This window comes from Nycticebus coucang, chromosome 2 (genome assembly GCF_027406575.1).
Source record: "Nycticebus coucang isolate mNycCou1 chromosome 2, mNycCou1.pri, whole genome shotgun sequence".
Lineage (NCBI taxonomy): Eukaryota > Metazoa > Chordata > Mammalia > Primates > Lorisidae > Nycticebus > Nycticebus coucang.
The window spans coordinates 13,549,413-13,575,532 of record NC_069781.1 but is presented as its reverse complement, the minus strand read 5'-3'; the positions used below and the strand labels follow the sequence as shown (position 1 = coordinate 13,575,532).

At 43.6% G+C, this 26,120-nt stretch overlaps 1 protein-coding gene across 9 annotated transcripts in view; it reads right to left on the bottom strand.

Moving 5' to 3' along the window:
* DENND1A (DENN domain containing 1A) overlaps positions 1–26,120 on the bottom strand; it is a 536,096-nt gene that overhangs the window by 218,055 nt on the left and 291,921 nt on the right. For all 9 annotated transcript variants that reach the window (XM_053562936.1, XM_053562903.1, XM_053562912.1 and 6 more), the window contains one exon: positions 12,211–12,311. In XM_053562936.1, the coding sequence (XP_053418911.1) occupies positions 12,211–12,311 (101 nt within the window). The remainder of the gene's footprint in view (positions 1–12,210; positions 12,312–26,120) is intronic.

Here is a 26,120-nt window from a genome sequence, read left to right as displayed (position 1 = left end):
GTTAAAGGACAGAAGTATGGGAAAAAGAATAAGAACAAAGACCATATAACACGTCTTGCTGGAGAACACAAATGATCACAGCTTTGGTCTGTCTTATACGACTAGATAGATGCTCTACACTCAGGCTCATGTAACGGTCAGTGCGGACGGGAAGCCAGTGGGGGCAGCCACTGCTGACTGCAATTTGCTGCAAGCCAGCTCTAGGCTAAGGCTTGACAGGAATTTTCTCACTGGATCTTCATGACAATGGTACCAAGCAGGGACTATTAGTACTACCCAATTTCAGAGACAGAGAAAATACTGGTTGGGGTAGTTAAATAACTCACCTGACATCACACAGCTAGTAAGGGGCAGAAGCAGGACTAGAATCTAGGCCCATTATGCTGAGATGGAACAAACTTATTACTTCCTGGGAGTCTAGCATTCCCAGAGCCCATGGAGGAGAAGGGGAAGGACAGCTGGAGGTTTCCTGTAACCCACTCCCTGAGGGCAGCTTGTGGCTGTGCCAAGTCCTGTGACTCTCCACATTCTGTCTGAGCTCTGAGTCCCTGCTTCACCATAGGAAGTTTCTAGTTCTAAAATGCCTCTGAGGTCTTAGTAACTTGGTATCCCTGCAGGCCTTAGTCCCACTTTTCTTTTTTTCGAGACAGAGTCTCACTATGTCACCCTAGGTAGAGTGCCGAGGTGTCACAGCTTACAGCAATTGGGCTTAAGCCATTCTCTTGACTCAGCCTCCCAAGTAGCTGGGACTACAGGCGTCCATCACAGCGCCCGGCTATTTTTTTTGCTGTAGCTGTTATTGCTGTTTAGCAGGCCTGGGCCAGGTTCAAACCCGCCAGCCTGGGCTGAGCCCAAGTTACCAATCTCTCAGATCACCTGGTGGTTGCTAATGCTTCCCTTTTCAGAGGCTTTTGTCTGGGTGATCCATCTGACATAAAGCACAGGTGCATTTGAATAGGTGTTCTAGATTGTCAGTTACAGATGAACAGGGCTCTGTTTCCTATCTCCCAGAGTCTACAGGGGTGCCGTTTACAGAGCAAGAAAAAAGACAGCTGGGCTATGTACTAAGTGCATACCAAATACCAAGGGCAAAGGCTCTAGTTAGTTAATCCTCAAATAATCCGATTTATACCATCCATTTTACAGATTTAAAAAGGTACTCTCAGAAACTTTCAATGGTCACCACGATAATAGTGATCTCAGCCCAAATCCTACTTCTGAGTCTCTTATACCACTCTTTTTTTTTTTTTGTAGAGACAGAGTCTCACTTTATGGCCCTCGGTAGAGTGCTGTGGCGTCACACGGCTCACAGCAACCTCCAACTCCTGGGCTTAAGCGATTCTCTTGCCTCAGCCTCCCGAGTAGCTGGGACTACAGGCGCCCACCACAATGCCCGGCTATTTTTTGGTTGCACTTCAGCCGGGGCCGGGTTTGAACCCGCCACCCTCGGTATATGGGGCCGGCGCCTTACCGACTGAGCCACAGGCGCCGCCCTCTTATACCACTCTTACCAGTGACTTCTCTTAACAAAAAGTAGTTATTTGATAATTATAGCTAAAAAAAAAGTACTGTCAGTACATTCATAGCCAGACTAAAACTATATTTGACTTATGAGCTGGAACTGATTGATACTTTTTTGTTGTTGCTGTTCCAAGCAGGATTTAAAGCAATTTGTATGAACATTTTCAATTCAGTAACAAAAGCAGGAAAGAAAGAAGGGCAAAGGAAAAAAAAAAAAAGAAGCTGGGGTGAGGTTACCACTTCAATGCCATCCTGTGCCACCTGCTGGGATGGCCATAAACTTGGCTCTGAGCACTCCAGCTACAAACCCAAAGAGGGAAACAAGATGTGACTTGTGGTGCCCACAAGAGAAGATAAACTAGCCACTCAGCAGCTTGGGTTTTTTAAAGGTTCTTCTGGAGGGGAAAGGGAAAAAACTTTTCTTTCGATGTGTTCACTACATGCTGCTCAGTTGGTCAACAAACATCACTATTAATATTAATACAGGCCAGGCACTCCTGGCTGGGAGGAGAGGAAGAAAAAGAGATCTGGTCCCTGCCTGTTTGGAGCTTACAGTTAACAGCAGATTAAATAAGCAAATTATTATTCACAGAAATCTGTTGCAAGGAGACTCACAGGGTGCTGTGGGGAACACAATAGGAGGGTTTAAGATGACCTCATTTCATCTTCACAGCAATCTTGAAAAGCTAATCACCGTAATTCACGAGGAATTTGTGATTCCAAGAGTTTAAGTGACTCAACAAGGGTCACAGCTGGTGTGAAGCAGAAAGTATGGCTTGAAAAGTAGAACTGGTGTGAATGCCATGAGTTAAGCAAGTTTTTCTTAAGGGAAAGGTATTTCACCTCTTTCCTGGTTTCCAATTCGCCCGTCTCTGATTTATAAGCAACAAGAGAGGCTGAGAATCTATGAGGAGATCAGAATAATTCTAGAGTAGAAGAGAAGGCAGAGACCACCTAGTTTCCATTTACAGTTTTGGCAGCCCAAACACCGGGCCTGGGAACAGAGAGGTGAGCTCATTGGAGTGTGAGCTGGCGGCTGTGGGGATGGTTTGCTAATGCAAGACACATGTGTGTCACGCTGCTGATCAGTGAGAGGGAAGAGGACAATGCCCTTCTGAGTGTGGCTCCATGGACTCCTGGGGTGACCCACAGGGGTGGGGGCAGCAGAGATGCCTCCTGGAGCTCCTAGTTGCTGGACCCAACAGAAATGAAGACATGAATTACAAAGATAACGCCCAGATGGAAACCGGGAAAGGGCAACATCAAAGCCTGCAGTAGCCAGCCCTTTTGCACCTCCTTAGTCTACCGGAAGGAGACAGACTTGGAAAACATTAGGAAGGGCTCCAGGACGAAGCCCACTGCAGCAGAAGTTAATCACAGAGGAAAGGTCAGGAGACCGGGTCCCTGTGGCCACAGAGAATTCAGCGAGAACCAGAACAGCTAAAGCCAGCTGTCAAAGGCGTCCCAGTCTGTGAGCCACCAGCAGCCCAGGAGGCTCTTGTAGAGATGCAGGAATGAGTGAGTGAGATACAAAACAAATGAGAAATGACAAAGAGAAAGGGGGTTATGGAGAGATTAGTGAAGAGAAAGTAAAAGAACATGGTATAAAAAATTCATGCCAAGGGTAATAGTAGGAAGAGAGATTTTATTTTGCAGGACTATACACCGAAATGCACAGCAAGCAATTACCTTTTAATCTAGTGGCTTCTTTCACATGGTTAAGGGGAAGCCAAACCCACATTTGCTGATTACTCAGAGCCCAGCACTGTGCTGGTGCTTCTCATGTTTTCCCTGGTGCCAAGAACAGGGCAGAGCAGAGACACTTACCCCAAAGCCCTGTCTCAAGGTACCTCAGTCCACTGCTGCAGCTTCCTGTGACCTTGACCTTACGCGGGTTGTGGCTCCTGTTTTATTGGTAATAAACAGTTCCCAGGAACACATCTAGAGTGTCTTTGCTGCAGAGACCACTACACTATGCCTCAGAAGCACCCAAGTTTTCGAAGTGTTGGGTTCAGGCCAGAGTCCAGGTCAGGGAGGAGTGAGGAATTTCACAAAGAATGTGTCATGAGAAGTAGAAAACTAGGCCAAGGCTTGGTAGGACAAAGGGAGGCCAGAACCAGCTGTGTCCCAGGGATGCCTGTAGAAACAGTAGAGAGGAGGCAGGCTAAGCAGGCTGCTGCCATTGTGGCATCAGGCCGTAGGAGAGGAGCTGGGAAGGTGGGGCTGGCAGGATGGGTCCAGAGTTGCAGGGGTAGCTATAGTGGCCAGGAGGTAGAAGCCTACCAGGCTGGTTAGCTGTGGGTAGGAGAGCTCCCCAGAGGGCAGGTGGGTGGGTGGTGGGTGAGCAGACAACTACCATTTCCCCAATCTGGAAATGGTCACTCCTATGTTTAAGAGACACTATGCTATGTCTTTTCTAATCCTGCAAGTCTCAGCAACATCATGGGAGTGACACTGCTAAGGCTGGGTGACTCACTGCAGTCCTGGCACCTGTGCCTTTTGGGGCAGACTCAGGAGGAGGAATTGTGGAGGAACCAGGCTAAAGACTGGATGCAGCCATCTAAGCACACTACTCATTTTTGGACAATGTTTGCTTTTTGCTACATGCAACTTCCAAAAGACTAAAAAAATTTTAGTAAAGATTTATTATTTTGTTAACAATAATAAAGAATGTATTAAAATATAATGGATCGGTATTAGATAATGGTGATATGTAAGATATATTTAGATATGTGATAAATTTGATAGGGCAATTGAATATACTATAAACCATTAAACTGTATACTTTTATTTTTTAGAGATAGTATCGCACTCTGTGGCCGATGGTAGAGTGCCGTGGCATCCTAGCTCATAGCAACCTCAGATTCCTGGGCTCAAGCCTCCCAAGTAGCTGGGACTACAGGTGCCCACCACAATGCCTGGCTATTCTTAGAGACGAGGTCTTGCTCTGGCTCAGGCTGGTCTCGAACCTGTGAGTTCGGGCAATCCACCGGCCTTGGTCTTCCAGAGTGCTAGGATTATAGGCACAAGCCATCAAGCCCGGCCTCTCACACCACATTTTTTACTTGATTTCTGTGTCTGCCACCAAGTATATCAATGATCCCATTAAATTTAACATTGATTTATTCCCTATGAAAAACTTCATGGCATCAATGAAGACAGTGATTAGAATGAATCCAGCTCTGATTAACTGGATGTCACTTCCGAGCTGTGTCCAGATTGATGCCCCATCACCCACACTGACCGTACACCTGTGGTCAGTTATATTTCAGACTTTTTGCTGGAAAAATAAGATGGAACATATGATGCAGCATGTCGGCGTTGATCCGACTACCCCTACGAACAGCACCTATAAAGGGCCTGAAACTAGCACCTCTCACAGAGGATCTGGGCACCCCCACTCTCAGAGGAAGCACGGCTCGCAGAGTCATTTGGAAATGCCAGGAAATGCAAGGCATTTTACAACGTCAAATGCAAAATCTGAACCTTAATGGCATAATACATACCCTATTTAATTTTTCGGTTCAACAATGCCCTCAGAAAGCACCCAGGAGTTAGCTACCAACTTGGCTCTTGACATGGCTGTCCACTGGCAAAAAAATATAAACTTGTCTGGATCTGCTTTGAAAATATTTAATCACAAAGGTATTTCAACAAGTGCCTAGAATAAACCAAATATACAATTCAATTTGGGAACTGATTTATGGTCCTTATTTAGGACTACTTCTGAAGGAGAAAGGGAGAAAACTATATTTACATGGGAAATACCACATGGCTTCTACTGGGACCTTTTATTAGTAAAATTTAATTAGCATACTGCCTGGGACGTAATAAGTGCTCTATAAATATTTGTTGAATGAATAATTAATGAATGACAACATATGTCTACAATTAGCAAGTCATCAAGAAACCTACATGAAGAATCTCTTCACAAAATCTTGGTGATGGGTACAATTTATTCCCTAACACTTTCGGAGAAAATAAGCAAAGAAAGCTTTACTATCAGACAGCCTTGGATTTCAAATACAGGCTCCACCGTTTCTTAGCCATGTGACATTAGGTGAGTCACTAAACATCTCTGAGCTTTGATTACCTAATACACAAAACGGAGCTAACATTTTTACCTTACAGTTTGGTGTTGAAGATATGCAATAACAGTTGTAAAGTGCTTGTAACATACATGGTACTTGATAGATGGTTATTGTTGCTATCAAAGGGAAAGCTGATTCTCACCAGCAAGCTAATCCTTCGTCCCAGAAATGCAAAGGCTTTCCCAACACTGGCCAAGGTCAGGGCTGCCATAAGCTAAGGTAGGGAACATTCTCGGTTTCACTTTCAAAGTCAAGGGAATGGCACAGATCTAAAGTAGAAAGGAACCAGCAGCACATGTTTTTAAATATTCATAAGGGCTGGAAATGTCTTACTCCTTTCGTTTTCTCTGCCATCTGCTTTTGTTTCTTTTCTTTTCATTCTTATGCCACAGCTGCAAATGAAAACAACCATACAATAACTCAAGTTAAATAAAAAAAAATCAAAATAAAAACAATCTGAGGGATAAAAAGAGAAGATAAATTATAAAGTTTTCCCCTGAGCTCACAAGGCAGAAGAATGTTTGATATGAGTTAAACCTTCAATAAACTAAAATCCAGATCCCACGTTTATAATAAAAATGGTGATAAGAGCAATTGCCATTTACCGAGTAGCCCGTAAGTGCCACCTGATGACTACCACCTCGAATGCCTATAGCTACTCTTTAAAGTAGGCAAATTATACCCATTTTACAGAAAAATACATTGCACATCAGAGAGGTAAACAGATTTTTAATAGTTACATAGTTAATAAGACTGTCTGAATCTAAAACCTAGGCGCTTTCCATGTCACCACCCTTCTCCAAAAATGGGAACAGACCTGAAAAATTAATTTGGGAAATATTTAGGGCAGCCCATTTCTACTAAACTGATTTTTTTCAGATAATTAAAACCTGTGATTATAGCTCTAATTAAAGTTAACTCAGATAATTGGTTGTTGCATTTGTGAATGTACAATTAGAGTCTTCTACATAATTGCAGGGTTTTCAGTATTCTACTTTCCATTTATTAACTACACACAAACTAGAGCCTTTGCTCTACTGGCCTCTGGTCTACCAAAAGCTGCAATATAGCTTTTGGGGCTCCTGGGCCAAAGGACCATGACCTATGACACCAACAGCAGAATCTGGGCTCAGCCTCATTTAACATGTCTTTGTCCAGAAGTCGGTGAACACCTCATCTCCAGGCATAATATAAAAAGCACTTGTGGCCTACACTGTTGTCCTGAAAACTCCTAGCAGCATGTACCTGAAGAAAAACTGGCAGCAGTGGTCCTCATGTGTTAATTACACTTGTGAAGTCTATTATGCACAGAAAGGGCACCTGCTGGCAGTGAAAATGACTAGAATCCGCCCTTCCTGTGCAGTGAGTAAATTGAGAGTTCATCTCTACAGGAGATAATAGTTTTCAGATTCCATTTCGTGTATCCCTTGCACAGGGGACGTATTTAACATTTAAATCATCTGCAGAGGAGCAAACCTTCAAACTTACATGTTTCGGGCTCCTACCCCTTTACTTAAAATGCTAGTTATCCCTGCTGGCTCTTACCACCAAGGATTAAACTCAAGGGAGGTGAAAGTCACCAAGTACAACAGAATAAAGTTATTAGCATTGACTCAAATTTCATGACATTTGTAGTCTCTGATCAAGGTGGTGGTGGCAGGCTGGAGGTGAGCAAATCAAGCCCTGACTCGAGGATCTGTGTCTTTCTCTTGGGGTCTTTACTTTTGTCATTCTTACATCTTGCAGTTAGATACCAATCCCCACTGGCCTATAATCATCCTCTGGTCGTATGTCAAAAAGTTCTTTCATGAAAACAAGAGACCATGAGAAAGACATAAACACAGAATGTTCCGAGATGGAGCCTCCTCACAAAACCCACTGAGGCACTGGGAAATACAAATCTTAGCTTCAAATTTGTGGAGTGGAAATTTGGGATGACAAGGGCTTCGCAGCCTTCCTCGCCAAATCTCCCCGTCTAAGTTAGCCCTGCCAACATCATTGCCCTCAGTCAGGCTGGTGGCACAGTTCTTGAAAGGGCTAGAGTAAGAGATGACGTTGAAAAGATTTTGGAGCAGTTTTCACAGGAAAGCCAAACATCTAATAAATCCTCTGAGAAAACAAGGAGGGAGACATGGCAGCCAGAGAGAACAATTGGCTAGAATAAACATTCAGTTTTCAAAATAAAGCTTTTCAATTATAAAAACCATACTTCTTCATTGTAAACATATTTGAAATATGGAAAATAAAATAAAAAGCATACAGAAATCCTCTCCTTCCTTCCCATCACAAGTTACTGTTAAACATTTTGGTGTGTTTCTTTCCAGATTTCTGCCTCTCTATATGTAGACATATAAATCGAATTTCTGAGCTATGTATACATATACATATCATTCTTGTTTGTTTATACAAAACTGGAATCATACATATATAATGTCTGTACTGGAGCAAATTACTGAAGCTCTGGGGGCCTTGGTTTATCAATCTGTGAAATGGAGCTAATAATATCTGCCTTGCAGGGTTGTTGGAAGAGTTCAATGAGATCACAGATAGAAAGGAGACAGTCCAGTGACCGGAGATGCTCAACAATGGCAGCTGTTATTATCAGTGACATCACTGTCATTTTGCTCTCTACAGTTCTGGGACTATAGCTGCTGTTTTTAAACTAGCTAACAATTCAGCAAGTGAAACTGTCCAAACAATAGAAAGCTCAAGTTGTGCTATTTGGCGGAGGAGCTATCCTGATTCCCCCAGTTCTGCTGACCTCTGAGCACGGAAGCCCCCCTGCGTTCCTGTCTGAGGCGTGGCAGGAGGACCCACAGGCGAGTCTCTTCTGGGGGGATCTCTGAGGCTCCCCATTAGAGCACCTATCTGGGGTGTGGTGTTCATGGGGGTCATGCATCTCTTTCCACATGGGGGACGCTGAGGCACATGTCTGTAGGAAGGAACCCAGGTCTGTGAAGGGGGGACAGGTGTCTGGGTGTGGGTCTGTGCCTGTATAGGTATTGTAGGTCTGTGGGGCAGTCTATGAGTCTGCCTTGGGGGGAATATCTCCCCTTTCTCCCTTTTCCTATCTTTTCTATCTCTCTCTTTGCTCTCTCTCCCTTCCATCTTCCTCTGGTGTGCGTTTTGTTATTTCCCCTCCTCTCATCTCCCTCCTCTCTGAGCATCGGTCAGTGCCACTGCCCAGCCCCAACCTTTCATCCCAACAACGACAAACTGCTGCATAGCAAACACGGTCTCCACGGTCCTTTCCTTTGAGATACATGGCAGTGAAAACCCCGAAGATAGTTGGCTCAGAAGCTCAAAAAGAACAGCAAAATTTGAGGAATGAATGGGGTACCTGAGCACATTTGCTGGGAGAGGAGGGAGGTGGTAGAAAGGGGAAGGTAATGGTAGCAGGGAGGACTGAGGTCAGTGAGATCCCACCGAATCCTCAGGAGATAGAACCTGCGCCCAGGTGAAACCAATGGCTGTGCACAGCCCGCTCTTCCTTCCTTCCTTTGGGCTGGTAGGAAAGGAAGAGAACCAGGCTGGCAGCAGGTAGCGAGCCATAGGGCAAGGAGGGAAGCCCTTGTGGGAACACAGACTTACACAGTCTCTCTTTTTGCCAGAGACAAAATGCATCCCCAGCCCTGAGCCTGGTGCACAAGAGTGAGGGCTTAAGGACGGCTGTAGAAGAGGCAGGCAAGCCAAGGTCAGACAGCACTGCTTCTTAGGGGAACCTCTCTGCAGTGGGCTTCAGACTTTCACCAGCAGACTCTGCCAGACGAGGAGCAGGTTAAGACAGCAGGGTGCTCAGGGTCACTGGCAAGGCCTGGGAAAACTTTGGAATAGCCCCTTGCTCGTGGATCTTACAGCCTGCGTGCAAATGATCCGTTAGTGTGCCCGTCTTCTACACCCAATTCTCTAAGTCCCTTTGGATGGAGATGGACTCTCTGTCTTCCCTGCACTTAGCACAGTGTATGAGACAGGCCAAGCGCTCGTAAACATTTGCTGTACTGACGAAACACACACAGGTCTGGAGCAAGCAGGAAAGTAAGGGCGGGTTAGTTAAGAGGCAGAGGTGAGAGAGAGCGAGGAGGAGGGGAGGGGGCAGACGCGACGAGCACACACACAGGCTGCTCAGAAGAAGGGGGAGGCGGCCAAAGAGAAGGCAGTGCGACTCAGAGGGGACGGTCTGACGGCACAGTCTGCATAGTGCTTCCGAATAGCATCATTTTATTTCATCCTGGAAATAATTTAAAGAATAAGCTCTAGCAATTTTAGTCCTCTACACATAAGGAAAGAGATCCAGAGAGGCAAAGTTACTTGCTCTAAGCTACACAGCCAGGCAATAATGAAGCTGAGACAGGAACTCAGCCCCATCCGTGTCTGCGTTACCGCCTGGTCTCTCTGAGGGAGGGAGGTAACCTCTCTGTAGATGACAAAATACAGCAAATGTGACCTCAGTGGGATTAAGGGGGTGGCAGGGAGTAAGATGGAAAGGCGATGTGGACGTCTAAATAGGAAGCGATGGAGACCCTGGAGACAAGCAGATCACAGTCACAGGGAGGTGACGAAGGTTCCTAAGTGCTGGGCTGGAAGGCAAACGGCAGAGTGGAGTGTGCACCAGGCCATGGCAGTGGGGACGGGAATCCAACAATCTTTGCCTGGGAGCAGAGGAACAGCTTCACTGGGAAGGACTTCAGCTTTCCCAAGAGTCCCAAAGGAAAGGGGGGACAATGGAAAACCTTCTACAGGGGAGGGGGTCTGGTATGGGCCCTGGGTTGAAAATACTCCTTGAGAGGACAGGCATGGTTACACCTGTAATCCCAGCACTCTGGGAGGCCGAGGCAGGTGGACTGCTTGAGCTCAGGAGTTTAAGACTAGCCTGAGCAAAAGCCAGACCCCATCTCTACTAAAATAGAAAAGTTAGCTGGGCATTGTGGCAAGTGCCTATAGTCTCAACTACCTGGGAGGCTGAGGCATGAGGATCACTTGAGCCCAAGAGTTTGAGGTTGCTGTGAGCTATGACGCCATGGCACTCTACCTAAGGCAACAGAGTAAGACTCGAGCTCAAAAAAAAAAAAAAAGGAATGAAAAGAAAATACTCCCTGAGAGAAAGAAGAAATACTAATATTTAATATGATAAAGTTAATTTTTATAAGACATTTGCAACTTTATTCTTTCTTATCTACAAAAATTACCTATCTGTTCCAGAAGGGATGAAAAATAAATCTGGAAGTCACCATTAACTAAAAACAATTTCCAAAATATTCATCCAAGGTATAAAGAGACACAGTGAACAAAACATGGGGCCCAGCTACCTGATGAATCAAGAGGAGCCAGGATTATATACTCCCCATGGCGGAAACACGCTACCCCTTTATCTCATAGGAGAGAGGCATGAAAGAACTCGTCCAATTCATTTAGTGCTCTGTGCACAAGAGAGGGCCACTGACTTCTACTTGATAGCCTTGAACTACATCTTGTTATATCCATGGCTTCCCAAGAGGAGGACCTCGACAAATTCGAATTAGGAGTGCCTTGGAATGACTTTAAGCTCCTAGGACAAGTTGGCTACCCCACCCAGGTGAACCTTTTCAGTGAGATGATTGCAAAACAGGTTGGCGATGGAAGCAAAAATGGACTGACCTGGACTCAATCGCTCTAAACTAGTGGTAAATGTCCTGAATCATCTGTTTGTAAGAAACAGGGCACTGACCCCTCAGCTGGGTCTTTTTCTCCCGAAGCTCCCAATTTCTGACAGGCAGTTAGTGCCTTTTCCTATACACACCCTATGCTCCTTTATGGACTTCTGCTCACTTGAGCTGTTTGGAGACAATGTCTTTAATCATGTTAAACTAGAAAAAGAAATTATTCATAAGGAAAATGGCTCTAAGCCAGTCCCACAATCTTCTCCAGTAATCCACTGAAGACGTCCATGGAGGACGGTGATGCTTCCACAGAAACACTGACTGAGCATCGCCCACCTTTCCTACTTGAGACCCTTCTGTTATCTCAATTCATCTTTATAGAATTACGTATTTAACAACTTTGTTTTGCAGATGAGGAAACAAAGTCTTAAAGCCAACTGACTTGCCCAAGGTGGTAGAGCTGACTCCAGAGCCTTCCCTTCTTCCTCCATCAAGACACGTTTCACTGAACAGTAAAATCATCAAAAAACTTCAGAGGGTTTTGTTTGTCTGGCTCGTACCTTCAAACCACAGCTGCCAGCAAGTCTTAAGGAACATGCCAGGGTATGGTTGAAACTTGAAGAACTTGGAGATCTCAACTGTTCCTGTCCCCAGTTTCCGATTTGTCTCTGGGGGGGGAGGGGGAAGGGAAGTACACAACCTCCTGGTGCTTTGGTTTCCCCCAAACTGAGAAATGGGAAAAGCATCACCTGTTGTCTTGAATGTTTCAGAATGTCATGACATAGATGAAAACTGGGAAAAAAAGGGCCATGCAATTGGGTGGTCTAAAACTGCTGCTATTTTGAAGTTAGTATTTTTAATTTAGAGTCACCAACAGCATTATTATTACAACTTATAGACCTAACATGCCCAGTCACTTCCCGGGAAAGGAAAAGCAGAGGCTGAGCTCAGCACAGCCTTACCAGCAGTAGTCCAGCAGGTGCGGGGGCAGCACTGGGATGTACACGTGCTGCCAGTACATGGGGTAGAGCATCGCGGCAGCCCCGTGGATGCAGGCCGTCAGCTGCAACAGAAGCAAACCAGAGACTCAGAGCGCAAAGAATCAAAGGGAGGAACAGTTAGCGACGTCAGCAATGAATGTTATAGTCATCGGCATATTTAAAATGAACAGAAATATCTGAAGAAATAATTTTAAGTTAATTCAATCATCCTTAAGTAAGAGTTTGCTCTTTGAAACAAAAACAAAACCTATTTTTTTCCTGATTATAAAGGTAATGCATACATACAGCAGAAAATCTAGGAAACAAAGACTAAGAGAAAATAAGTCACCACCATCTGACGATTAACATTTTAGGGTATTGCACACATAGCACTTATATTTTCCTTTTCTAATAAAACTAGGAGTACTGTAAATACAGTCTTCTTTTGCTTTCTTAAAAGTTAACATTTTGAAGCCACTGTCTCACATCTTCAAATATACCTTTTAATGAATTCCCCAGACTATTTTTAAAAATTGTTCTATCATTAAGTTGTATGATCACAGGAGGTCAATAAATTTAATATATGGTTCTTAGAAGTAGGGTTCAGAGACAAAGGTTACATTTTTTTTTTTTTTTTTTGTAGAGACAGAGTCTCACTTTATGGCCCTCGGTAGAGTGCCGTGGCCTTACACAGCTCACAGCAACCTCCAACTCCTGGGCTTAGGTGATTCTCCTGCTTCAGCCTCCCGAGTAGCTGGGACTACAGGCGCCCGCCACAACGCCCGGCTATTTTTTGGTTGCAGTTTGGCCGGGGCTGGGTTTGAACCCGCCACCCTCGGTATATGGGGCCGGCGCCTTACCGACTGAGCCACAGGTGCCGCCCCCAAAGGTTACATTTTTAAGGTACTTCATAAATAAATATCATGAATATCTTAATAAATAAATGAAGGATGGAGCCCCTTCACAGCTCCCTAGCAATGGATCATAACTCTGCCCCTCTCTAGAACCACAGTTACAGGCATTAATAGTTTTAAAATTGTATCTTTCTTACTTCAGTTTTAATTGCTCTGATGATGAAGGTGAACATTTTGTCATGTATTTGTTGACTATTTCTTAGGTAAATAGGTAAATTTTTTAAAAACCGAGTATTAGAAATCTTTTATCGATTTATAAGTAGTCATTGGTGATGCTAAGATACCCACCCTTTGTAATGTTTTTAAAAATAATTTATCCTTAATTTTCTTTGAATCTCTGGGTGAAATTATGTATACAAATCTCCTTCGTGATAGTTTCTACTGCTTTTACCCCAAGTCAGCCAAAATTTTCTCCAGTAGGCAACTCTTTAATCCATCTGGAATTAATTTAGGTTTAAGAACTGAGGTGAGAATTTATTTTTTCCACATAGTTAATCAATTGGTCTGCCGCTGTTTACTGACTAATCCTTCCTCTCTCTATTTTTTTCTGACACGTCCCTATTTTGTATACCCTTTTTTTTTCTTAAGAGCTAGAGGTATCATACAATAAGTATTTGATACAATTAAACATTTAGGAAACAAAGATAAAGAGATACAATTGCTACAGAATTCAGTGTAGTGAAGTAAAGGGAGGGGGGATCAACCTTTGGAGACACAGCTATGAAGTGACAAAAGCCAACAACACATGTTTCTTTCTGCCTTTTTTCTTTAATGTTTCTTTGGTTTCAGGGAAGCCTGTTCCCATGAGGACCTTCCTTCTTTTGGAAGCTGTTAACTGGCCTTTGCTGACAGAAGGACATTTACGTGGCGAAAGAGTGATGTGCCAAGGCCCAGTTAAAAGAATCCCAGAGGTTAGTGTAACATGAACAGCTTTAAATTGGATACTCTGCTGATGTTTCACAGTTGTGAGAGCTGTGTATTAAAGCCAGGGCCACTGCCCTCCCCTTTCCCCTCCCTTTTCCCTCCAGACCCTGTTCCTGAAATCAGGGACAGACCCTGAACAGGAAATGCTCCAGCAAGCGCGCAAGGGCTGTTCCCAGGGACTCCACGGAGGCTCCAGGGTTCAGTCTCTCCCTTCCCAATCTAGCTTGGTTAGGTTCCTGTGTAAAACACGCTGTCATGTATACACATGGCCAAAATCCCTGCAGGGTTTCTTAGAGATGAAAACTCCTTGCTGGTACTGAGTGAGCAGGGGATGAACCAACTTTCCCTGATGCCTCCCTGAAGTCAGGCTGGAGGGCTCCATTGGGCCCAGCCTCAGCTCTTCTGCTCCCCCTTTAAGTAGCTGCCAGAGTATGGCTGGAGATGCTGCTCTAAAGGTGACCAGAGCTGGTAGAGACATCCTGTGTCACATGCGCCCCTGAAGACTTCTAAGCAGTTCACATCACTCCCTGCTCAGAAGTCTTCATGGGCGCATGTGGCACAGGATGTCTCCACCAGCTCTGGTCACCTTTAGAGCAGCACCTCCAGCCACATTCTTTACTGCCTTCTCCAAGTTTATCCACGGAATAAATCCTTTGCAGATTTAGGAAGAATTATGTACTCCTGTCCTCCCTTCTCTTTCCACCTGTCCCCTAAATTGGCCTGGATTTGTGCCTTTAGCAAAGTCCCATATCAGGTCTCTGTACAAACACTAGCTTCCTCTCGGAAGCCTTACTCGGCTCCCCTGGGCATAGGCCCCATTATTAACTGGTCTGTAACAGTCGGCATGTTTGTCCCTGACTGTAAAGTACAAAAAGACCCTGTCTCTGTTCATTTCCATGTTCTCAGTGGCACAGCATAAATAAATAAATACATACATACACGTGCTAGGCACTGTGATGTGTCCTGAATAAAAAAACAATACTTACTTAGAGTATATTCACAATACAAAGATAGTTTAGTGGCTTTTTAACATCACTGTAACATTTTCACAAGTTTCACAGACTGAGTATGTAACTCATATTCCAAAATAATGGCATGCTTACACACACAAATATGCCACTTTTGGAAAACAAGTCATTCGTTCCTTCAATAATTTGCCTACTCTAAATCAAAAACACATCAAATAAATAAAAGCACTTCAAAATCTTTTTTTTTCTTTTTTTGTAGAGACAGAGTCTCACTTTATGGCCCTCGATAGAGTGCCATGGCATCACACAGCTCACAGCAACCTCCAACTCTTGGGCTTAAGTGATTCTCCTGCCTCAGGCTCCCGAGCAGCTGGGACTACAGGCACCCACCACAACGCCCGGCTATTTTTTGGTTGCAGTTCAGCTGGGGCCGGGTTTGAACCCGCCACCCTCGGTATATGGGGCCGGTGCCTTACCGACTGAGCCACAGGCGCCGCCCAGCACTTCAGAATCTTATAAGGTGCCACACAAATGTAAGGCAACATCATCACGAGTTATTCAATAGAAAGGTCCTGGTTGAGATAGAAACCTTGATTATCTCACTCTTTAGCTTAAATTAGTTTGGGTCAAAATCCTATTTCAGCCAACAAAGTAGAAAAGATCTTATCTTCAGACAATATTCTTTTCATGTCTCCTTACCTTAAAAAAAAAAAAAAATGACCAACCAAATGCTAAGTTTTTTAAATTACTTATCCCGCATTAAAAAAAAAAAATTAAGCATGGGGGGGAGGAGTTTCCTAAGGGCCAAATCTCTGCAATTGGGGTAAAATGTATTCACCCATTTGTTTAAAAGAACAAACAAAACAGGGAATTGTTTAACTCTTTTTCAAAATACTAAATGGCACAAACTTTGTGCATCGTTACTTAACCATAATGGTAAGTTGATTATAAGAAAAGCCTTACTATCTACCTATACTTAACCAGAAATGATGTATCATGCCCTGTCACATATAACCAGCCGCTTATTTTAAAAATAACTCTGAACCAGGTTTTTAAAAAGAAAGAATGTAAAGGACTAGGCTCATTCCTTACAGAAGACACAATTTAAAAATAATGGAAGTATATAATGTGCAGTGTAGTAAGTAGTCAACAAAGGGGTACTGTGAATATGTAATTCAAGTGCAAGTTGAAGAAAATGATCCTATCGAAATCTCACTCAGTGAGAGAACAGAAAGATAGTATGCATAAAATTTGCCCAAAGTCATTAGTCACAATGAATATTCATCAGAAGCCAATTATCAATCCCATTTAAAGACACCCCAAAAGATTTTACCCTGAAGCAGCTGAATAGTCTAAGATTCCAGACAAAAGTAGACAAATTATATAGCCGACAACCAGTCTAGCCAGGACACAGATTGTAAAGTAAATCACTGGTGGGTTTTTGGATGCTCTGTAGCAAATTCTGACCTCAATTAAAGGTGCACAAGGTCAGTTATATCTTAGAGCTTTCTGTATGGCTCCATTAGTTTTCTTTGGGGCAAAGGGAGAGAAGGGGAAAAAGCAGTGGGGGTGGGACATGAACGGAGCAATGACAGAATTGGAAAAATCACAAGGACACTTTTTATTTTTCAGAGATGAAACCCAGATTGTTACCATCTTAGATACCAATGCCTCAGTTCAGTCCTAATGATAGCTTCTACAATTGAACATGAAATGAAATAAGTATCTCCTCTCAACCCACCTACCGCCAAATCTCCCAAAAGTACATGTGCCAGGAACCATGCTGGGCATTTAAACCCTTGTAAAATATTGTTTTAAAGGAATGTGGTGTGTTGATATACATATACACTCATCACCACATTCACAGATAAGGAAACAGTCTCAGAAGTGAAACAACTTGCCCCAGGCCACATGCCTAGTAAGTGACAGAACTGGGACTCATACCCAGGCCTGTCAGACTGTAATGGCCGCTGTGATTCCACGATGCATAATTAACTCACAAAGTGATTGAGTGCCTACTCTGTGCCATCCATTGTGCTGAGGACTCTGAAAGAGATGGCACAGCTGAACTGTGTAGACAGGCCTTTGCCTTGCTGTTAGATGTCCAAATGCCTTGTAGGACAAAATACCAGTAACGGTTCCCTTTCACAGACTCACATGCGGTCTTCCCCTAACTCTCTTTTTGACCTGAGCAAGTGTCTTCCTCTCCTGGGTCTCAGTTCCCCTCTGTGTAAAATGAGAGGCTGACTACATGCCCCTTCCAGCTTTGACAACTTGGATTCCAGAGGAACTGCCATTCTTTGCCGTGAGGAATGCATCTCCGTTCCATTTGTCCTCTTCAGCTATACTGACTGAGCTGATGTAAATCAGGACTGATCTCTAAGCTGGTTCGTTTACTCATCTCTGCAGCTAGAGGGTCCACCTGGAATTCATGTGCCATCTAGGAACCACTCGTTCAGCCACACCATTTCCATCACCTGACTGTGGGCGGCCTTCTTCCATGCTTGGCCTGATGGTCTGAAGATCTCAGAGACGATGACCTGAAGAGACCAGGAGCATGAGACTACAGATGCAAGCTTCTTGAGGACAGAGACCACATTTAATTCCTGCCCTCATCTGTCACTACGCTTGACACACAGCAGGTGCAAGTCAACATCTGGGGGATGCTAGTATGTCTCCAGCTTAAACTTCATGAGGAAGGGCAGGCAAGATTGCCAGACATTTAACAAATTGCATCTGCTTAACAGGTCACAACTAGAAGCTGTATATTTCTTAGAAAGCATTAAGATTACAAGTTCTAAAAGCTGACAGTGGGAAGTATCGGATGGTCACAGTCATTCTTCACATCCTAGAACTCAAGAGTGTTAAATAATCAAACTGACACCTGTGTCACAGGGTTAGAAGCATTTGGATTTCCTCCCCACCCAGCCCCCGAATCTAAACATTAAGAAAAAAATGATAAAACAAAGAATATAGAAAGAATATCATATATACTAACTTTAAAGAGGGCATTTTTAATTCAATTCATTTCAACCAAGAATCATCCCATTTAGAACAGTTGTAGAAAATGTTCTATTTCTTGGGGAAGCTGTTAGCTTTTTCAATTTGAGAATCAGGTTTTTAAATTTAATTACAAACCATCTTTGTACACATCAGGAAGTAAATAGTGTCATGATTCAAACAGCGCTGTGGCTTTTGGTTGTTTTGATTATGATGTATTCTCAAATGGAAAATCCAGCATAAAATCAGCAACAAGTTTTAAACGAAATCTGCAGGGACTCAAAGTTAACCTATTCAACTCTTCCATGGGGATGAGGAAAACTTTAAATTATAAATGGTTCACCCATGTTCAAATTGTGTTTACTATATTTAGTGGGGGAAAGAGCTGGCTTTTAAGAAACTATCAAAGATACTTTAGCAGAAAGGCAACTTAGAAAGCCTCAGGAATCAAAGAACTCTCAGCTAGTCTAGATAGATGTCAGATATGTGAGTAGAAAGAAGGAAAAGAGCAAACAACGTATTGCTTTGCTCAGAAGCTAAAATGTAGTGTTTCTTTTGGGGAGGGAGGATTTGCACATATTATCTCTTCCTTCTCCATTAACTTTTAAGGAAAGGGGTGGGGGAAAAAAATCTCACCCCCAAACCCAAAATGGAGTCAAATAGATCCCTTCCCCTCAAAGCAGTGTCTTCCAACCAAGAGGAAGCTCACTCAGGCCATCAACCACCTACTCAATTGCTCTCTTCTTTCTTTTTTTTTTTTCTTTCTTAGCTATACTAGCTAGAGTAATTAGAGTGAGTTATTAATTGGGGCAACAAGCTTTCCTGCCAAGATTTGACACTTCAAAACATTAGAGCAACCAAAACTGCCAGAGAAAAGCTTTAGCTACCAAACCAGAGGCAGAAACCACGGCATGGTAAACAACATGGCCACAGCACCAGGACGAAGACTTTCTTTTTTTTTTTGTAGAGACAGAGTCTCACTGTACCGCCCTCGGTAGAGTGCCGTGGCGTCACACGGCTCACAGCAACCTCTAACTCTTGGGCTTACGCGATTCTCTTGCCTCAGCCTCCCGAGCAGCTGGGACTACAGGCGCCCGCCACAACGCCCGGCTATTTTTTTTTTTTGGTTGCAGTTTGGCCGGGGCTGGGTTTGAACCCGCCACCCTCGGCATATGGGGCCGGCGCCTTACTCACTGAGCCATAGGCGCCGCCCAGGACGAAGACTTTCTTTTCATCTTTAAGATGAAAAAGGCAAGGTTATGAGGAATGATAACAATTTATTCAAATACATGCAGTTAAATGCAGACATTACTGATTGATCATTAAGGGAGGATGTGGCCTGAGAACCCGTCCTCAAGTGCAACCACTGTCAATGGATCACAGTTGACATGTAAGAAAAACACCTGTCACCTCAAGTCTAGAGCAAGTGGATACTTATAGCTTTTTGAAAATATTTCTGAGATCCTAATTTATGTTTAGCTAAGAGATTTAGACTACCGCTTTAATAAAGAATCTTTATGTAGAAGAGAACAAAGCATAACTGAACATGGAATCATGAGTAGCTGGCTGCCAGGTATCTACTACACGCACAGAAGAAACTCAGGAACCTTCAGGCAGTGAGTTACTAAATTTGCACGTATAGAGAGAAAAGAAAAGATTCTGCCCTATAAAGTTTTCTCTGGCAAACCCGTCCTTGGAAAGTGACAGTGTAACTCGAATGAAAAGTTAAAGCTATAAAACAGCCACCACCACGGCCACTCCTTAGCATTACTATCCACTCAACCCTGTGAATAGTGCTTCCTATACGTACAACTCATTTAATTTTCACAACAGTCCTATAAATTAGGTGGCGTTGGCTCTGCACCCGTAGCTCAGTGGTTAGTGCGCTGGCCACATACACTGGGGCTGGAGGGTTTGAACTCAGCCTGGACCTGCTAAACAAAGACAACAAGAACAACAACAAAAAAAATAGCCAGTCGTTGTGGTGGGCACCTGTAGTCACAGCTACGTGGGAGGCTGAGCCAAGAGAATCACTTAAGGCCAAGAGTTTGAGGTTGCTGTGAGCTGTGACACCATAGCACTCTACTGAGGGCGACATAGTTAGATTCTGTCTCAAAATAAATAAGGAAAGAAAAGAAAGGAAAGAAAGAAGGCATTATTATTCCCATGTACAGATGAGGAAACTAAAACTCCTGGATGGTAAAGAACTTGCATAATAAGGCTACAGAGTTAGTGACAGGGCTAGTATACGAACCTAGGGAAGTTGAGCTCCTGGGTCTGTGCTCTTAGCTCTCACAAAACTGCCTCAGCTCTGATCTGTAATAATCCCACAATTACTAAGTATCTATTCTGGGTACACGCCAGGCCCCCAAGCAATTTAAAATAGAGAGAGAAAGATCAAAATGCAAACAATCAACTTCTACACAAAGGCATTATGAAAGGAGCACTGTAATAGAGGTTCAAGTGTGTTAGCATATAAAGAGGGAATCATTAATTCTGCCTGGGGCAAGAATCAGGCCTGCTTCTCTGAGACAGAGACGGCAGAGCAGACTGAGCCTGGAAGGATGAAGAGAAGCTGCTAGCTCTCCTCCCTGCTGCGAGACCAGCCAGATGGGAACCGTGGGTCAAGTAACACAGCAGCTTCTTAGGCTGCTCAAGCTCTGTGCAGAGACGGCTGTAAGAATCCGAACAAGAAACGACCATTTAGTCAATGACTAAGTGACTACAGAGAGATGGGTTGGGTATACAAACCCCATATGAGTTGCTGTGACTATTCCCGGACGCTTGGATTCATTCACCATCCACTATCATCAATTATACTAATTAAATCTTCAGAACTCTCCTGGGATCTCTATCACCCTCCTTACTTCTGAAAGTTAAATGGGGTTTATTGGCTCCAAGGATGAGATTCAGCCTCAAGTAACATTCACTGAAGGAGTGGAATGTGGTTATGTGCCCAGCGGTAGGCCACACACTTTGACAACTATGCTCACTGAATCTTGTCAACAACTCTGAGGTAGGCATTATTACTGAGGACGAGGGACTCGGAGAAGTCAAGTAACTTGCCCAAGGCAGTATGGCTAGAAGGTGGCACAGGGAGGCTAAATGCAAGACAGTTAGAACTTGAACAAAACCCTCCTGACCTGAAATCTGATGCTCTGTCCTCCAGCTCTGCTGTCCTTCTACTGGGAAAAGATACCATGAGCAGGGCTGCCCAACACATCTAGCTGGCAGATTCTGTAGCTATCGAAGTAGCAGAAGAGAAAAAATGTGAATGCTCATTATGTCTAGTGCAATCCATGACCATGTGGCCTAATCTCACATCACACTATCTTGGTTCACCAAAGCGACCATGCTTTCAGTCTGCAAAACAACACAGGAAATGATGAGTTCTTGCTCATCATTCTTACTAGGGCCTTGAATTTATTTAATGAAAGCCGATGTGGGTACCATTAAGGCTTTTCCAGTAGACTAAGATGCCAGTTACTTGAATATTGCCCATTACAGTTTTTTGATAGAAATTTGATTCCTAAGATCATTTAAGAAGTAAACCAGCAGGCTGGGTGCAGTGGCTCACTCCTATAATCTTGGAACTTTGGGAGGCTGAGGCAAGTGGATCACTTGAGCTCAGGAGTTCAAGCCCAGCCCTAAAGGAAGAGTAAGGCCCCATCTCTACTAAAAATATAAAGACTAGCCAGATGTGGTATGTGGTGGTGAGCACCTGCAGTCCCAGCTACTCAGGAAGCTCAGGGAACGGGATTGCCTGAGCCCCAAGAGTTTGAGGTTGCTCTGAACTACAACACCAGGGTACTCTACCCAGGGTGACAGAGTGAGACTGTCTCACAAAAGAAAAAAAAAAAAGAAAGAAAAAGAAGGAAACCATCAGCCCTAAGTCCTACAATCTAAGCATATACAATTTATTTCTCAAATTGATCACATTACTAAAATAATGAACAAAAATCGGCTCAGCGCCTGTAGCTCAAGCGGCTAAGGCACCAGCCACATACACCAGAGCTGGTGGGTTCGAATCCAGCCTGGTCTGCCAAACAACGACGACAACTACAACCAAAAAATAGCCAGGAGGTGTGGCAGGCACCTGTGGTTCCAAGCTACTTGGGAGGCTGAGGCAAGAGAATTGCTTAAGTCCAGGAGTTGGAGGTTGCTATGAGCTGTGATGCCACGGCACTCTACCCAGGGTGACAGCTTGAGGCTCTGTCACCAAAAAAAAAAAAAAGAACAAAAATCTTCTGCCATGGTGTTCTTAATGAAATGGCTAAAAAGAAACAACACTTCTCTTATACATGTTCCCCAAATTACACTGGGGGATGGCATCGGCATTCCTTAACATTGCTGAGAGCTTGAATAGATTATACTTAGTTATGTCCTTTTCTTGACTAGACAAGGCCGAAATCAAAGCTCTCCCAGAGAGAATATAAAAACAAAGAACACTTTCAGTGCTAATCTGTGCTCATAAATGTTTTCTAAACAAACACAATCAGTTTCTATTACATGGGCTGGAAATGAAAATGAGTCTAATGATGCAAACTAACAACTACAAAGAATAAACATTGTTTTTATTTTGGAGAAATATCTATTCACTGGTTCCAAATCTGGCAGGGTATCAATTAATTGGGGCGCCTAAAAATATACATTCTGTGGTTCCATGCTAGACCTTCTGACCTAGAATGTCTGGAGGTGGTGCCCAAGACTGTGAATCTTGGACCAGTTCTCTGGGTGGTTCTAACACAATGCCAATCCGCGGATCAGCACTTGGGAATCACTAACAGTCTAAATCCAGTTCCTGGTCCAAAACAGGTGCTCAATGTTTGTTGAAGCAATAGAAGAGGCAGGAGAGCAGGTGAGAACTGGCAGGGAGACCATGAAGTCACATCAAAGTATCACAAGTCAACCTGCTGACACTTGGTATTACATTACAGAGTCTCTGTTACATCTCAGGTTTCTTCATTCCGGTTGTGGTTTAACATGAACAAGAGAAAATCAATTCACAGATAATTAAATGAAGACTATAGCTCAAAAAGTAGTTATATATAAAAAACCAGAGAAAACCCACATAAGTAAAACATACGGATTTTTTTCCTCTTATTTCCTGTCAATGGAAGTTCTTTTCATTGAACAGTATTTAATATACTTGGAGCCACAATAAAATCGCATGGAATGGAGCTTAGAGAGGCTCTGCTATTTGGAAGTTTGGCGGCGGAGCCTGTATTTGGTGCCACTTCATTACATTTTGTTAAGGATTCCCTCTTCACCAGCCTGACTCGTTTCCTTCTCACTTTGAATACTCTTCTTAGGTTGTTAGTATGAACTAGGTTAATCGCTCTCTTTTTTAACATATAAGACATGAACAAACAAAATGTTCGATTTATTTTATTTTTTAAATAGAACACTAAATTTAGTCTTAGAATTCTCTGCTTGGTAAGTTTCCAGTTACAAGGTCTTGGCATCCCTTGAGCACAGTTTGAAACAAAATAATGCAGTTTGTTCCTACGGCTGGAACATGCAGAGGGAGCGTGCAAGGAGGCCTTGGCCCCAGTCCAGTATTTCAAACCTCCTTAAACTGCCACTCTCGTCTCTGCTTCAAGGGCTGAAGATAAGCAAACAGGATTAGTTTTTTTCTAGTCTAGAAGAGCTGGGAAAGCTTTATACACGTCATTCAGGTGTCCAGCTCATCAGACAGGCTGGCAGTGTCATGACAAGGTGGCATTCATCAGGAAAGAAGTAAAAACAAAGCCAAATCTGGAAAACTGGCCAGTCCGCCAACTGGTCACAAGACCAGGCGGTGATCAGACAATGGAGGCTGCCGGTGGGAGAGGGTCGGACAGGACTGGGGCAAGGCTGGGAAAGTACCCAGGCTTCACTCAAATACGGAGGCATCTCCTAAGGGCCATACTCCGGATGTGGGTCTGGTGGGTAGACAGAAGCATCATCCACCACTCTTCAGGACACCAGGTTTCAAGGTCTTGCCCAAGTCCCACATTCTCTGTTACCTAGTTAGGAAGAAACCGACGGGGAGATGATATCTGGCTGCTCTTTTCTTTACTAAATGAGGTATCATCAGAAAAGTAATCATTCTTTTCATAGTTGTGGGTATCACACGAATAATTAGGTGTGGAGGTTCAATTAAGTCATGATCTTGCCTCTCAATAGTACTTTCTTCTGAAAAACCTTCACTGGACAAAATAAACATACATTCCTCAGGAAAGTAAATACGCCTTTGTCATCATTTAACTGGATATTCTTAGTTTTCAAAACTTCTTATAGTGCCCTTAAATTATAAAGGGACAATGAGGACCAAGATATATAGGAGCTGGAAGGAACTGCAGTATGTGAACCCTGAAACCACACTAAGTTAAAGAAGATATGGCCCAGACCCCACCAAGGCTGTGCTCACAGCAGAACAGCGCAGGTGGGGCTGGGAGGTAGATGAGTTTAAGACAACAGGCACAGAATAGGCTGAATAGGAACAGTGTTTAAAGAAATGTAGCTTTGATCGCTTCTCGGCCTTTTGGCTAAGATCAAGTGTTGAAATGGAGCTTTGGCTAATAGGGTAGGCGTGCTAGCTGAAAATTTGCATATCAGCCTTCTATTTCCCTGGTGCCTAGAGTAGTGCCAGGCACACAGACAGGGCTCGCCAAATGTGCATTCAAAGGCAAAATGTGCATTAGCCAGGCTGAGGTTTTAGTGTCATTTAGATCCATGATCAACAGCATTATGCTGGGAATATTTTCTGAGTACAAGTGTCACGGGGAACTCACAATAATGGAAAGTTACCAAGGAGGTAGTATGAGGCAGCAAGAAGGATGCTGGCCTGGAGCCAAGAGAAGTGGGTTTTTAATTCCATCTCTGCTGCTCATCTTAGACAAGGCACATTAGCATCCTGGGTGCCAATAATCTCACCTGCAAAAGGAGAAGAAAACTAACAAGCTCCCAGGGTTGGGGCAAGAGCTAATGAAAAAATAATGATAACCTATATACAATTAGGATAGTACCTGGCACAAGGCAAGTGGGTGGCTCTGGGAGTTCAACTTAACAGAATTTTCTCGTCTTCCTGTCACTCTGGGTAGAGTGCAGTGACATGATCATAGCTCAAGGCAACCTCAAACTCCTGGGCTCAAGCAATCCTCCTGCCTTAGCCTCCCGAGTAGCTGGGACTGTAGGCACATAATACTGTACCTGGCTAATTTCTTTTTTCTATTTTAGTAGAGATGGGGTCTCGCTCTTGTTCAAGCCGGTCTTGAACTCCTGAACTCAAGTGATTTCCCACCACCCTTGGCCTCTCAGAGTGCTAGGATTACAGGTGTGAGCCACTCCCCCATGGCTGAATTTTACAGAATTTTAAAAGGTGGGGGAGAACCGAGAGCCTCCCACAGTGCTGAGTATGAATCTAAATAAGGGCACCCTGCACAATTATTCTGTGCACGCTCTTACAGTAGCCTTGGAGCTATTTATAAGTTACACCAAAAACTCCTCTCTGTATTATACAATCGGCTCTTGTTTTTTTACCCAAACCAGTATCATCTAGTTCTACCAGTCACTTAATCCACTGGATTTGACTCAGAGAACCTTTTTGGCTCTTTATAAGGATTTCCAAATTCCCTCAGTGGGGTCGATATTCCTACCAATGTGTCTCTGGCTCTTGTGACCATTATCACACAAGAGAATGGAAAATAATGTGAGAAGTGGCACCCAATAGATGTAACCTGGTCCCCAAGATAAACACTTTGTGTAATTCGAGGATGTTTCTCGCTTTCTAGAAGCTTTCTCCTTCCTCTTACACTGCATCATAATGACCCATCTGCATGGTCATCTCTCCTGCTATCTATGATGTGACCTTGGACAAGTTATTCCATCTTTCTGAATAGACTGGCTGTCCGCAAAATGGGAATAATACCCACCCTGCAGAAGCACTGATGGAATTACGTGTTATCTCTAGAGAGGTCTTTGACCTACCTGCTATCCATTGGAGTTCCAAAAAGCAGTATTAAACTCAGATACAAAAATTCAGAAGAAAAATGGGGCCTTTGTGCTACAAGCAATCACACTGAAGTATTTACATTAGAGAACA